This window comes from Mustela lutreola, chromosome 12, assembly GCF_030435805.1.
Source record: "Mustela lutreola isolate mMusLut2 chromosome 12, mMusLut2.pri, whole genome shotgun sequence".
NCBI classification, from domain to species: domain Eukaryota; kingdom Metazoa; phylum Chordata; class Mammalia; order Carnivora; family Mustelidae; genus Mustela; species Mustela lutreola.
Window position 1 is genome coordinate 91,104,997 of NC_081301.1, and position 15,527 is coordinate 91,120,523.

The 15,527-nt window shown below is 50.0% G+C and overlaps 1 protein-coding gene across 4 annotated transcripts in view; it reads left to right on the plus strand.

Annotated features, from left to right (window-relative positions):
• The window catches only part of KANK1 (KN motif and ankyrin repeat domains 1), a 193,539-nt gene that overhangs the window by 174,512 nt on the left and 3,500 nt on the right, over positions 1-15,527 (plus strand). For 3 of the 4 annotated variants that reach the window (XM_059143268.1, XM_059143269.1, XM_059143271.1), the window contains 7 exons: positions 4,717-4,914; positions 5,559-5,667; positions 6,842-7,084; positions 8,482-8,569; positions 12,044-12,263; positions 14,527-14,669; positions 15,222-15,422. In XM_059143268.1, coding sequence (XP_058999251.1) covers positions 4,717-4,914; positions 5,559-5,667; positions 6,842-7,084; positions 8,482-8,569; positions 12,044-12,263; positions 14,527-14,669; positions 15,222-15,422 — 1,202 coding nt within the window. The remainder of the gene's footprint in view (positions 1-4,716; positions 4,915-5,558; positions 5,668-6,841; positions 7,085-8,481; positions 8,570-12,043; positions 12,264-14,526; positions 14,670-15,221; positions 15,423-15,527) is intronic. The other variant, XM_059143270.1, reaches the window with a different exon arrangement.

Genomic DNA, 15,527 nt, shown 5'->3' on the forward strand with positions numbered 1-15,527 from the left:
GAGTGCAACCAAGGTCAAGACCTTTGGATCTGGTTGTCCTCTTTATTTTGGTTTTCTCTGCTGCACCTTTCCTGTGTTTGACTTGAACACAGCGGCCCTGGGCTGGTGCACGTCTCATTCTGCGCATGCTCTCTAACCACCACAGGCCGTGATCGAGTGCAGACCATTGTTTATGGGCCATTCCAGAGCAGCCAGAGTTTCCGCACCATCCGAAAAACATTTTCTGGCAATAGAGGGGACACATTCCCTCTGGTCCCAGCGAATGAGGACCAGTTTAACATTTGATGTTGTTCTGTGCCTTGCCAGTCAGTCGCAACGGAACTCTAGCGACTTTCGGTCGAATCACGTAGGCACTTAGGGAGGGCTGACTGTTCCCCAGCACTGCTGTGGGCACTGTGGAGGACCCAGCAAGAACAGAGCATGGAGGGACTCTGGGCGCTCACATTCTTCTGGAGGAGTCGCCCGTGAAGCCAAGAAAACAGAGGGCGGGCATCCTTTGGTCTGGACACAAGTGCTGCAGGACATGGAGGGAGGAAAGAGACCTTTGTGGACAGCCCCATAGGAGAAAGACTATGGAGGAAGTACAACCATAGCCAGCAGCCTTGAAGAGTCTGGTTCAAGTGCACGTGGTGAAGTTTGCTGAAATAAGGACACAGGTGGAAGTGATGATGTCACGTGAGCCCTGTGAACACGGAGAGGGTGGGAAGGGTTGAGCAGTAGAACTCCCACAGGCGATAGGAAGCTGTCCGTTCATCGTGAAGAACCCTCACGTGCCCGCCAGAGGGGCTGGCTCTGCCTGGGAGAAGTTCTAGGAAGCCCTAGTAGACGCAGTGGAGCTCTGGTGAGGGGCAACCGTGGCCTGGCGTGGAGGTGAGGGTCAGGTTGTCTGCAAAGGTGGGCAGGGGCAGTGTGCACTGACTGAGTTGTTAGAAATGTTCTGTATCTTAATGAGGGAGGTGGTCACACAGGCATGTATGCATTTACCAAAAGTCCCTGAACTCCACAATTGTGCATTTTCTTACATATAAATTATACCTCAACTTATAAATGTATTTTGAAACCTGTGTTCAAAAAGAAAAAGAGGAGCACCTGGGTGGCTCAGTTGCTTAACTATCTGCCTTCAGCTCAGATCATGATCCCAGAGTCCTGGGATGGAGTCTCACATGGGGCTGCCTGCTCAGCGGGGAGTCTGCTTCTCCCTCTGCCTGCCCCTCCCCCTGCTTGTGCTCTCTCAAGCTCGATTGCTGTCTCTCAAATAAACAAATAAAATCTTTTACTTTTTTTTCTTTTTTAAGATTTTATTTGTTTATTTGACAGAGACAGAGAGAGATCACAAGTAGGCAGAGAGGCAGGCAGAGAGAGAGGAGGAAGCAGGCTCCCCGCTGAGCAGAGAGCCCGACGTGGGGCTCGATCCCAGGACCCTGAGATCATGACCTGAACCTGAACCGAAGGCAGAGGCCCAACCCACTGAGCCACCCAGGTGCCCCGATAAATAAAGTCTTTTTTAAAAAGTAAAAAAGAAAAAAAAAATTATGGATCCCAAAATTTAAAGCCCTGAGCAACCCGTGGAAATCTGTGCAAGGATTCCCTTTCAGATATCTTACGAAAGTTTTTCTGAGATCATCAGAGAAATGTCACTACTGACCAAATATGCAATAATCATTAAAAAAAATTTTTAGGTTTTTTTTTTTTAGCGCTTTAATTATTTTTTAAGAGCTCTTTGAGGAATATATGCTAAAATCCGTTAAGGACGGAAGTGCTAGACCATCTAGTTCTTGCTTCCCAGAACTCCTCTGTGAGTGGGTGGACGCGTCTAGCTGAAGCCAGGGAGCTCTGATGGCTCTTGAAGCCCATGACGGGCATGCAGGGATTCAGTACATGGTGTCTGCTTCTGTATAGGTCTCTGGTTTCAAAAATAATAAAAAATGGTTTTAAGTCCCCGCTGGTTCTTAAATAGGAACATGCCCAGTGAAAGTGTTTCTCCAGGAAGTGCGTGCTGGCATTGGGATTCATGGCTGCTGAGACGTTGGGGAGGTCACCCCGCTGCCTCGGCTGTACTGATGAGTTGGGTTGGAGAAGGCGGGACGGAGGCCAGTGCCCTGGTTTGTTCACTTTGCCAACGATAAGTCAGAGGGACTCTCAGAGGCCTTGTTTTTGCTGTTGGGGGAGCGCGTCAGGTCACAAGGACTCTGAATACTATCAGGAAGCCTGCGTACAGTGTTGTGTGTGTGTGCTGAAGGAGGGAGGGAGACCCTTAGAGTCACCTGGGAGGCCCCTTGCCTGCAGAGCTAGAGGAGAACACTCGTGCTACTGTTTTCACAGACAAAATACTGCTCACACAGTTAGGAAATGTGGGTTCTGGGCCACCTATGACGTCACCGAGCCTCCCTGGCATTCAGACTTCTTAAGTTGCATCTATGAGAATTAAAATTTAGGTGATCCCTAATGCCCCACTGTGAACATTTTGCCTCCGTCCACTATTTTTTTTTTTTTTTTTGTAATTAGAGGTTCATTGTTTTAAACCAGTACTTTCTAAAGTGGGCACCGTGCATCAGAATGTCTTGTGAACCCCAGATCAGTGAGGATGTCCGAGATGCCTACCACTGGGCCCCCATTGCAGAGCTACAGAATGATTTTATGGCGGCAGGTGCTTGGGAATCTGCATTTTAGCAAATGCACCCCAGACGGTGCATATAAACAGTAGAGTCTGAAGAGAACAGTTACAGAATTTATCATGGTTGGGTTTTTTTTCCCTAATTGCCTCAAAATACAAGCAGTATTTAAATTTCTTTTCTTCTGGGGATGTAAGCGATTTCAGAGGTTTAGAGAAGAGGAAGTTGTGATCAAATCCTTTCCATATGACATTACTGTGGTTAGATTGAAATTTATTTGAATTAGTAACTCCTGTTTATAATACATAATTTAGGAAGTCAACATCATTAGCCTTAGAAAAGCAGTGTTAAATAGGTTTGTTGTGTATCCTTCCAGACTTTTTCTAATATGTATACATATAAATATTTTTGCCAAAATAGGTTTATTTTCCCCAAATGATTCAATAATCTATTTTTGAAACCCAGTAATACATTATGCGTATCTTTCTGTGCCAAAAATGTCTACCTACATCAACATTTTTAATGGCTACATAGAATTCCTTTGTATAAACGTACCAGACCTAATTTCACTGGTTTCTTACTGGCATTCTGTGATATCTGCCTCTTTCCGCTATTTTACACATGGAAACAATGAACATCCTTCTGTATCTTTTTGTACATCCTTAGGTTAAAATTCCTAGGAACAAATTGCTAGTCAAAGAATTTCCTTATTTTTTTAAAGTGATTTTGAAACACAGTTAATATTCACTCTAAAAAACGGCAAATACAGAGAAAAGTTAACATCTCCATAGCTTCCTGATAACTTTCATATATATTTTTAATAAGATCACATACATAGAATCTTATTATTGCTTTTCTCATTTAACCATACATTGTAAACATCTTCTCATGCCAGCCACATTAAAGATCCTGTGATATACATAGATACAGTAATTATGTGCAATGAATTGATCTGATTCTTCTGCTTTAGCCAGTACCTGATACATACCGTTATTAAGTACCTGAAGTACACAAAAGCAATCTAGTAGATGTGAGGAAAGAAAGTTGATTTGAATTGTTTGGTGCCCTCAAAATTCTTACAGACGAGAAGAGAGTCTTGGGCGCTCCCAGGTCCTTTGTCTTACAGATCCTGTAAGAGGGTCTGAGAGCTGGACTGTGAAAGTCGGAGAAAGGAAAGTCATGTTTAGTTAGGTCAGGGAAGGCTCAGAAGAGATGGTGACGGGGGGCTTGACCCTGTGAAGGTGGGGAGGAAGGAGAGATCCACGTAGAGGAGTGTTTGCCACGATGTGTTGCCTGGAAGATGCGAGACACCCACTCGCAGCATCCCAGTGACTGGGAGGCAGTCCTCCCCTCAAACGGAGCCCCAGGCATGGCGGGAAATCCAGGTGGAGAGGGAAGGAGATGGGTCCGGTGTGGGTGGTCTAGAGAGTACGCGGCTAAGCGTCGTGGGCTGCATTTCCTGAGCAGAGGGGAGAGTTTTATAGCTTTGCTCAGATTTGTTTTAGCCAGAGTGCCGATGGGGGTTGAGGGGCTGGAGTTTTGCTCATCAGCCGTGTGTGGGACAGGCCATCATAAAGGAAGAGCACGGTCAGGATGCCCGCCCAACCGGGGCAGTAACAGCTGTGCCAGAGGGAAGAGACGGAGGTAGAAGGACAGGTGTGGGCGGGCCCGGATACGGGGATAAAAGGAAAGTTAACGGTCAGGAAGGTTCGGGGCGCCTGGGTGGCTCAGTGGGTTAAAGCCTTTGCCTTCAGTTTGGGTCATGATCCCAGGTCCTGGGATCGAGCCCCACATCAGGCTCTGTGCTCAGTGGGGAGCCTGCTTCCTCTTCTCTCTCTGCCTGCCCTCTGCCTGCGTGTGATCTCTGTCTGTCAAAGAAATAAAATCTTTTATTAAAAAAAGAAAAGAAGAAGAAGGTTTGAGTTTGGGTGGCTTGGGGTTTGAGTTTGGGTGGCTTCCATAATACCGCCACGTATGCAAAAAAAACACAGGGAGAAAAGCAGTTAAGAAAATGAAGAGTTGCAAAAATTAAAACAAAAAGAAGTTTAGCTCATTTCATTTGGTCTCAACATCACACGTTCTGCACCTGTCTCCTTCCTGACAGGCAGTAGTCTGGAGTACACCTATAAGTGCGGGGGCCTTCAGGCAGGAGCTCCGTTCCACACCCAGACCTCCCAGCACGAGCAAGCAGTGGGCACCATGGAAGGGAGACCCCTCGGCGGCCAGGACGCCTTCCCCCCTCAGGAAAGCACGCTGTGCCCGGTGAACCTGACGGACGACCAGATAGCTGCCAGCCTCTATGGTAACCTTCCTCAATCAACCCTCCTTGGCCTCAGGATTCTAGGACCAGCGCTGCTCGCGCTGCAGTCTGATGTCACGGTGCCTCATAGGCTGACCTGGAAACACCATTGACCTAAGAAATGGTAGGAAGGTAGGCCTAGAACATCTTTAAAAGATTTCAACATAAAGGAGTGTGCCGTCCCCCGAAGAAAACTCATCTGATTTTGTGAATTATGAAATATTTTAAATAGCATTTCACTCCTTTGCAGTCTGATAGGTGGACCTTTTTCCCAGCTGAGGGAAAACAACAATAATAATCCCCATTTTAGTGCCTAAGTGGTTTTTGAGGCCCAAATAAGATGGGAGATCACTTTATAAACAGTGAAGCCCGATACAGATGCTAGCTGTCAGTCCTTCTGTTATGTCTGGTAGTACTAATGGGGTTTTTTTTAATCCCCATTTAAAGAACTTCATATTATTCCCTTCCATGCATACATCTTTCCAATGGATTTTATGCAAGCTTGTCCTGTGCCCGGGGCCAAGATCTAAACTGACATGAATGAGAAAAAAAAAAAAAAATGAACATGAAGAAAGATTTCTTGGTCCTTTAACTTGTATGGGTGTGAGTTGGGTTAATTTTGTTCGCCCTGATTCCCTTTTTCACAGTGTGTACAAACAGTGAGAGCACACTGAAGTCTATCATGAAGAAGAAGGACAGCAACAAAGATTCAAATGGAGCCAAGAAGAATCTTCAGTTTGTTGGCATTAACGGAGGGTAAGGAAGATGGTGACACCAGCCAGTCTGTACATGGTCTGTCTGTCTCTTTTGCCTCCTGTCTCCTCAAGTCCCATTTAAAGGTGCCCGGTCTGGGCTGCAGCCACATACTGGTGACGGAAGATCCCCTCAGAAAGGTGCATCTGGGCTTCTCTCCTCTCCTCTTCTCGCTATCTTTAAGGATGTGTCGCTCTTGAAAAGACACCTGATGACACTGAGCGATTCACGTCTTGCCACCTCTGATCTGAAAACAATAGTCTTCAACAAAAGCAGCAGGCGGCAGGGGTCCCGCGGTGTTGGACAGCTTGTTCTTGCCTGTATCAGACTCAGGAACAAACAGAAAGGCGAGAGCATCACTCCACGGACCAGTGATGGTCATCTACTCCTTCAGAACGGCTTGTTTTGCTTATCTTCCCATGCTTACGTACGGAACTATAGGGCCTTCCAGTAGACCAGTAGTCCAGCTGTGCCTTCAGTTCTTTACTTTCTAAACAGAATGTCTGTTAGCTGTTTATTCCTTCTTACTGGGGCCAGATAAATAGTGAAGCCTGTTAGTCATCCTACAGTTGGTACAGAGCAGCTAATCTGTTCATCTGCATGTGGCCTCAGCCACAACAAGAAAGCAATAATGTGGTTAGTTGAGTTAATATTTATGACAAGATTTAACTGAATAGGGCCTAGTTTCTGAGTCTTTGAAGTCTAGTTGGGTAGTGTGGCCCAGGAGGTTCTGGAGGGCTTATTCCAGAGGAACGATCGATTACTTACCTAATCCGTTCACCATGACACAGAGACAGTTGATGAATCAAAATAGGAAGAACATTAGGGAAAAGGGGGGGGGGAGGCGGGGGGGGGGCAGAAAAAATGAACCACTGCACACCTGGCCTCATGAGTGAGTTTCCGTTGGTGTATCCTAGGCCAGAGGTGCTACGTAGACATATTTTTTTCCTCCAAGTGGTAGAATGATACCAACTGGCAACTCAAGTTACCCCTTTTCAGTCAGAACCCATTCAAAACCACCAGATTTTTAAAAAGACCTTCCTTTGAACTTCTAAATGCAGAGTCTAAAACCACTGGTCAGATGTCTGGAGTCAGCTGCTTTCCCTGCCTGAGAGTTTCTGTCACGGGGTCTTTCGGGGTACGCCTTGCCTCTCCTGAACTCCCAATTGCCACCTAGGTATGAAACAACTTCAAGTGATGATTCCAGCTCGGATGAAAGCTCTTCCTCCGAGTCAGATGACGAGTGTGATGTCAGTGAGTACCCTCCTGAAGACGAGGAGGAGGAAGAGGAGGATGAAGACACTCGGGGAATGGCGGAAGGGCACCATGCCGTTAATGTTGAAGGTTTCAAGTCCGCCAGGGTGGAAGATGAGATGCAGGTTCCAGAATGTGAACCTGAGAAGGTGGAAATCAGAGAGAGGTGTGGTACACTCCCCTCCCCTCCCTAACCCTTCCCACGTTTCATGTGCCTTTGGCAAGAGAACTGGCTGATGAGGAGATTTCGCCATTGTCGCTATTGGTTGGGTCTTGCCCATCCTCAAAGGATAGCTGAACTTTGTCGTCAGGGGTATAACCGCCCTGTCCTGATGCTAATCAGTACAGGTGCGGAGGGAGATAGCTCCTAGATCTCTCAGAGGAGCAAAAAGATGGGCCTCATCAGGCTGCCACCTTTGTTTCCTTTAAATGATTTGCTAGCTAGTTCTCTCTGTGGACCCACCAGCCACAGAATATTCCACGCCCCCAAGGCGTCCAGTGTTCACATAACCCACCTTATAGTTGAAGGCACATTAGGATTTAGTGTGGCCAGCACATGTCTTTTAAGATTTCGGATTTTATCATTAGCCATTTATCTTGATACAGGTCAGTACTGTTAAGGGATTGCCGTGTGCGAAAGGAGCAGCTCTTTAACCCCTGCCAAAGCTCTTATTCACTGCAAAGATGATGTAATCAGTCCCACATCTGTGTTTTGTTGCTCAATGAGTGATAGGGAACCCCACAAGAATGGGTTTGGAGTCTCCTTAGCAACAGCTGAAGTACCTAGTAAACACTCTGGTTGGCTGAAACACGTACGTAACGGTGTAGAACATTTTTAAAGATGGCTAGCAAATGTGGAATCAGTGCTTATAAAACAGAGAATAGGACATATGAAAAATTCAAGACGGTTTTTCACTGTGTGGAATATAAACAGAACATCTCAAAAAACTTCTATTTAATTTTGCAAATCAGAGTTTAACTGCATTAACATAAGGTAAGTGTTTCTAGTTTATATTTCCAAGTATTTTCACATGGCTGAGATCTTGTCATCTGTGTGTTTTGTTTTTTAACAGTTTTGTTGAGCTATCATTTATTTACCTATGCCATCTGATTTTTCAGTGTAGATTTTCATGGGGGCTAAACACTTCCTGAGTTCAGACATGTGGTTTACTAGTCTGCATAATGGATATGTGGTAATTCTGACCTCTTCAACCCCTTAAGAGTAAAAACATTTTTTTTTAAGAGTAAAAATATTTTTAAGAACTTAGAATAAAAGGACTAAAAAAGTTCCAGGTGTTATTCCAGAATGTCAAAAGCAGAACAGGTAGGCCTGAAAGTCACCATATGGAAAGGCCCGAGCTCTGGCCGGAGACAGTGGCTCTGTATGTCCTCAGACACCTAGGGAGGCCTGCTCGACCTCCATGCAGGCACCTTGTACTACCACGAACTTGTGGAGGTCCGCTCGAGGCCTCTTGTCTTTTAAAGGGGGTATAAAGTCTGCAATAAAAATGCCTTTCCTGGGGTTGCCAATTGTGAGCTCTCTTTCTTTTTATCTTGTCCTAGGTATGAATTAAGCGAAAAGATGTTGTCTGCCTGCAACTTGCTGAAAAATAATATAAATGACCCCAAAGCTTTGACCAGCAAGGATATGGTGAGTCTGCCCTCCAGATGTTGTCCCTAGTCCATACAAAGTGCTCAAGTGGACACCAAAGTCAAGGTGTCTCTAAACTGCCCCTGAGCTGTTGCTACCCACATGCTTTGCCCCTGAACTATTTCTAGCTCGTGTAAGCAAAGTGAGCACCCTGCCACCCTGCTCATACTGAACGTTTCCCTCAGGCCCTGCAGCAGACAGCCCCACCCTGTACTTTTCTCGGCGACACAGGCTCCATGAGGCATACACTTGCACACCGGAGGGAGGGCTAGCGGCAGCTGGTCGTCAGGTTTCGACACATTCTGCTTCCGCTCACAGAACCTTGTGATCCAGGGAGAAGAGTTACCAGAATTTTTTTTTATTTTTAATTGGCCTATGGTTTTTTAAGAAGCAGCCTGACCGGGCTGAGGTCAGCATTCCTTTCAGTTATGGAAGTCCATATTATGTTCTCGTGTGGAATGCGGGCAGCTACTATTTTTAAATTCCGGAGTCACTGCACTTGTTATCTCTGCCCACTCTGAGAGACTTGGAAGCACACAGCCGAGAAGCTGGTGGCTGCCTTGGGAGCAGGAAGGACACAGCCCAGGACAGAGGAGCACTTCTGGGGCAATGGTGAATCTGACACCATGGCAAAGTATGTCGCTCTCCCTCCGGGGTCGCTGAAGTTTTGAGGTGCAGCTTCGCTCCTAGGTCACGCCCACCCTGTGGTTGACAGTTCTCTTCAGCCTGTTGAGAAAATGGAGGCTCTCCCATTACGCTAGACAGAATTGGCATTTGAATCTTGGCATGTCGTCAGCGTGAAGTTTTTTGCTGCACAACTGAAGTCAGCAGTGAGTGAGAAAGTTGATTTGAAAGTCTCACAGGATTACAGAGTGATGAAACCAAAATGTTAGAACTAGAAGGGACTTGAGGGAGTCTCATGCCAGAAAGCCACCGTTTTCCTCGTGAACAACACGCACAGTCTGAGGAAGGACAAGGACAGCTGTCACGGGCATGCGTGCCTGTGAGGCCACTCTGTCCTCATCTACTCTGTTTTAACTGAGGCCCTAACGATTAGGTGTCTTGTCCAGAGTCAGTTAACTAGCTTCTAGTTAGTACTGGGGCCAGATGATACCTCTTTAATACTGGTCCCAGTTTTATTTATCCTCTCTGAATCCCGTCACCTGATTGTACGACACCCTTTTTTTTTTTTTTTTTTTTTTACGGTTCTGGTTGCATCTCAGATTTGTTTTTATTGTTATGGAAACTGAATTTCTCAGAGCCAGCTGTGTCTTGACATTGAATGAGTGTGCTGAGAAAGGCACACGGGGTGATGTTTACAGAAGAAAATACTAAATAAAATCCCTGGGCGGGGGCAGACAGAACTCCATCAGTATAAACTAAACGTGTGTCTAAGCTTCAGTCACAGAGAGCAAAGCCGTGAAATGTCACTGCGGTGTTTGTATTTCCCGTGAGGCTGAACCTGAACTTAAAACTGGTGCTTCTGGGCCCTAGATTCCATAGCTATAATGTACTTTTTCTTGGACCCCGCTCAAAATGCCGGGTCCTGTGGTTTTCCAAGAGAACGTCCATTTCTCTGGTGCCAGAGTACCAAGCATATTGTCACGGACACACTCCGTGGTCAGTTCCTTTTTGGTTAAATGGAACTCATTTGGTAAAATCGTCTGTAAGGGATTGTGCCCTGAAAACTGGTAGAGACATGAACAGTCACAGTGCCAGGGCCCAGAACCGGAACAGGACACCACCAACATGCGGTAACAGAACTCAGCCCCCAGATGACACAAGCTCCCTCTTTGCACACGAGGATGGACTCTGGAGAAACGAAAATCCGAATATGCAGAAGAGTGAGCAGAAGAAAACAAAACAGTAGATGAATTTTTTTTCCCCACCCAGGACCCTTTTCATCAAGTGCCACAAAATATGATAGAATGGGCTGAAACCGAATCATCTGGTGCTGCTGACGTAGGCTTTCCATTTTTTCTTTAGTGTATTTCTAACCCTTGAAAGAGTAAGCAAAGCGCGGGTGAACGGTGATCGCGTGTAGGAAGGGCTCCCGGAAGACACGGTCTAGCTCTGCCCATCCCAGCAGTGCGCATGCGAACTTCATGGGTCCGGGATTCCATCCCCAGCAGTGCGCATGCGAACTTCACGGGTCCGGGATTCCATCCCCAGCAGTGCGCATGCGAACTTCATGGGCCTGGGATTCCATCCCAGCAGTGCGCATGCGAACTTCATGGGCCTGGGATTCCATCCCAGCAGTGCGCGTGCGAACTTCACGGGTCCGGGATCCCATCCCCAGCAATGCGCATGCGAACTTCACGGGCCCGGGATTCCATCCCAGCAGTGCTCATGCGAACTTCACGGTTCCGGGACTCCAACCCCAGCAATGTGCATGCGAACTTCACGGTTCCGGGATTCCATCCCCAGCAGTGCGCATGCGAACTTCATGGGGGATTCCAACCCCAGCAATGCGCATGCGAACTTCACGGGCCCGGGATTCCATCCCAGCAGTGCCCATGCGAACTTCACGGGCCCGGGAACCCATCCCCAGCAGTGCGCATGCGAACTTCACGGGTCCGGGCTGCCATCCCCAGCAATGCGCATGCAAACTTCACGGGCCCGGGATTCCATCCCGGCAGTGCGCATGCGAACTTCACGGGCCCGGGATTCCATCCCGGCAGTGCGCCTGCGAACTTCACGGGCCCGGGATTGACGAAGGCTCGTGAAGGAAGCCCTGCCTTTATGCGGCCACAGCCGGAGGGAAGGCCTGCGTGGGGTCACGGCGGGATGCAGACGCTTCTAAATGGGAGATGTAACTTGTTTTGAACCCGCGTTTTAATCCCTTTCCGTGGTTGAACGCGTTTGTCTTGGGGCCTGGCGTGGGAGTTGGGCTGGTCCTGTCGGCGCAGGGCCGTGGGCGTGTTGAGGGAGTTAGGGCGGTCTGACTGGGAGGAACGCCCCAGCGGTCAGTGAGGGTGATTATGTCTCCTGCCCTGACCCTCCGAAAATCACGTGCAGGGCCAGCGAAAGGACATGATCCTAACCGTTCGAGAATCGATGGCGCCAGGCCTGCGTGGGGTTACGCGTAGTGCCTCGCTTGTCCCCATCCCAAGCCCGGTGGGAGGAGGGGTTTTTCTTGCCCCCATTTTGCAGATGAGTGAACTGAGGCACGGGGAGTTGCCGTCCGCAGGGGAGTAGAACTCACAGGTAGCAGAGCCACAATTGGCCCCTTCCAGGCGGAGCCCCCGAGCAGGGCCGCGTGGCCTCTTCTGTAGCCGGGAGAGGCCCGGGAGGGACGCTCCGGCCTGGACGTCGAGGCTCGTCTTCGGGCTCTGGCTTTCCTGGCTGGTTCTCGGAGGGCAGCTCCGGCTGCATCTCTCCGGCCATAAAAGGCCGCGTTTCTCGGGCTTTCAGCGGCGTGTCGGGCAGGGCCAGAAATAGAAGAGCTAACGGCCGCTCGCGTGTTTTTGGCAGCGGTTCTGTCTGAACACCCTGCAGCACGAGTGGTTCCGCGTGTCCAGTCAGAAGTCCGCCAGCCCGGCCATGGTGGGCGACTACCTGGCGGCCTTCCGGGCCGTGTCCCCGGACGTGCTGCGCCACGTCATCAACATGGCGGACGGCAACGGCAACACGGCGCTGCACTACAGCGTGTCGCACTCCAACTTCGAGATCGTCAAGCTGCTCCTGGACGCCGGTGCGTGCGCCGCCGCGGTCCCTGGCCTGTCGGCCTGCGCGGGTGCTCACCCCCTCCTCGCCCCGGGGCCGCCCCGCGTCCCCCTCCCGTTGCCGGCCCACGCCGTGCGGCGAGGACGTCCTTCTCCGGTCACCGGGGGAGGCTTGACCTTGGAGCACACCCGGGTGGCCCCAGCCCCACGTCCGTCTGGAAGGGAGGTTCTGCGGCCATTCTGGCTGCGGTCAGGCGAGGTGTCCCCCGGCGCTGCGCCTGAGTCAGGGCCCCGCCGCGAATCACGGAATCACGCGGGCCGGCCCGGTGCTCTCAGGAGCCAGATGCGGCAGCCGGGGTGTCTGCGGCTGCTCTTGCCCCTGCGGCCCGACGCCCTCCAGCCGCAGGGCCGAGGTGTGCCCCTAGCCGAGACAGGCACCACGCAAAGCCACTGTGGCCGGTTGTACTGGAATCCGGACCTTTCCCACCCAAGCAGACCCTGTTACCGAGGGAAAAAGGGCTGTTCTTGTATCTGAGCCCTAGTAATGAGGACAGTGAACCTCCTTGTTTGTGACTGGAATAGCCCATCCCAGAATGTGGCCACCGCCGGTCTTACACACGAAGCAAGGCTGTGCTGCGTAGAAGGGCCCTTGGAAAATGGTGAACTTCCAACTTTCTGTTCAACGCTAATAGCCCAGCGGTACATACAGTCCCCGAGTCACTCTGAGTTATTTTCAAACTACATATTTTTATTTCCAGTGTGTGACTGATGCAGAATTTATAGACCCTCGGTCTTAAATTAGTGAGAACACAATGTGAACATTTGATTTAGCATAGGCAGTGAAAGTGACCAGTTTCCCCATTCTGCCTTTGATCCAACTCTCTAATTTCTTCTATTCCGTTTTAGGGGAATTCGAGTAATGCAGAGAAGTAACCATGCAGGTTTATCCCCCTTTCTGAGTCTGCTTATTCTCAGCATATGGGGCTGTGTTAGGCTCAAACGACTTCCATCTTAGAGGAAGGAATTCCAAGCCTCTTTCCCTTTTGACTTTTCAGAGTATAAACAGAGCCGGTGATAATCTCAGCCCACGCTGTTATTTAAACAGAGAAGTGGATAATATCCAAAAGAGTCAAAAACATGATTTCAGATTACTTTTGAAAGTAACAATTTAATCTACCTTTGGCAAATTTGTGTGGACAAGATATTTTGGTAAATTAAATTATTTCAATGCCATGGTTGCGTGGCTTTGGTTAATCACACTACTAGACGTACTTGACCCTCTACCGCTCACCGTCACAGGCTGAGACCGGGGCTCCCATACGGCATGTCAGGAACGACCTCTGCAAACAACTGAACTTCACAGATGATAGCATCAGAGAGCTCGTCAGCTCACACGCTTCTCCATCACAGCTTTTTCTTTCTCCTTTTCTATGTTAAAAAACACGCCCTGTGTTTAAATGCCACCATATCTCTACCGTGTAGTTATTTCGTAGCATAAGGCAAGTTTTCATGGTCCCTTTTCTTCTCACTCCTCACAATAGAAACTTCCTGAACATCTTAACTGTATGTGGTCACACATGAAAGCTTCTTTCCTGCCCTTGCCACTCCTTTCATTTTATTAGATAGTGCTAAAGGAATTTAAAAAAGGATAATTGAGCCCCCAACGCCTCCTTAACAATTACAGGAATAGGCAAGGTCTGGTCTGTCGTGCCTCAGTCCCTGGCAGTTTCTTACTGCATTTCCTCTGACTGCAGTTCCAAGAGCAGCTAGCTAGGAGTCACTCGACCGGAACTCCGCTTCCAAGGGCCCCACGCAAGTCAGACGACCCAACTCGGGGTCTCAGAATGAGCCGTGATTTGCGAGTGGGTGACACCATAGTGCTCTCTACACGGCCCTTCCTATTCGTAGCTCTCCCTGTCCCCTTCGTTCCACAGCCGCGGTCCCCCAAACACAGACGGATGTCCTCATCCCACATTATGTGGCTTCTTCAAGGCCGTCATTACTTAAGGACGACCCCCAGCCCTCGGGGCTGCTGCGGTCCAGGCACCAGTTGTAAACAGGAGGTGCCGTCAAGGCCTCCTCTCACTTCTGCTGCTTCTGGACTCCTATGACACAAGAAAACCTTTTTTCTGTGGAGCATGAAGATGCTCTCAGAGTTCCTTCCAAGTCACTCGGGGACACGGCGCCCTGGAGGCCGTTTCACAGGCCCCTTCCCAGCCCTGTTCCTTTGGCCCCTGCGGAGAAGGGTCGCTGTAGGAAGGCTTCTCCGTGACCAGGCCTGTTTCTCTGCAGACGTGTGTAACGTGGATCACCAGAACAAGGCAGGCTACACGCCCATCATGTTGGCAGCCCTGGCCGCCGTGGAAGCCGAGAAGGACATGCGTGTCGTAGAAGAACTCTTTGGCTGCGGGGACGTGAATGCCAAAGCCAGCCAGGTAAGCGCCCTTGCCACCGGGGTCCGTGCTCACACGGCTCCCACCGACACCAGCCTGTGCCACCCCGTGTGGCCAGACACACTGGTGACCTAGTGGCTTCACTGTCACATGGTGCACATCTCCCTTCTTGGCCGTGCATGCTGCCTCTGTTTGGAGCAGGGTGCGTGCACGGTGTAGGTCAGCCCACCTCAGGGCCCAGGAGTCCCCACCATACACCTGGGGTGACTGTTCGCTCAGTCTCTGATCCGTAGTGTCTTCATGCTGGGCACACAGTGGCCCTGGTATAGTTGGACTTCTCGGCACCTTTGAACTTGCCGGCTCCTGGCTGCAGGGACACAGACCCTCCTGGAGACAGGGCAGCGCTGACACACTACTGGATGATTGTACTTAGCTCGGTGCTCAGAACGAGAAACTGTTTCTCTGTGCCTGCCGCCACCCAGCGCCAGATTACTCCCACGTCTGCTCTGTGCCCTCTGTCACGCCGCCCCTCCACCTCCCCGCACTGGGTCTGCGCTGCTCTGCTGATGCCCCCGCTGCCCTTCCTCCCCGCAGGCGGGGCAGACAGCGCTCATGCTGGCGGTCAGCCACGGGCGGATCGACATGGTGAAGGGCCTGCTGGCCTGCGGGGCTGACGTCAACATCCAGGACGACGAGGGCTCCACGGCGCTCATGTGCGCCAGCGAGCACGGGCACGTGGAGATCGTCAAGCTGCTGCTGGCCCAGCCAGGCTGTAATGGCCACCTGGAGGACAACGTAAGTGAAGGGACACGGCCTTCTCGGGGCCTGCCCGCTAGGGGTCTGCAGGGCCCGTTGGCAGAGGGGCAAGGGCACATTCTCCACGCTGCTCATTGGGGATTT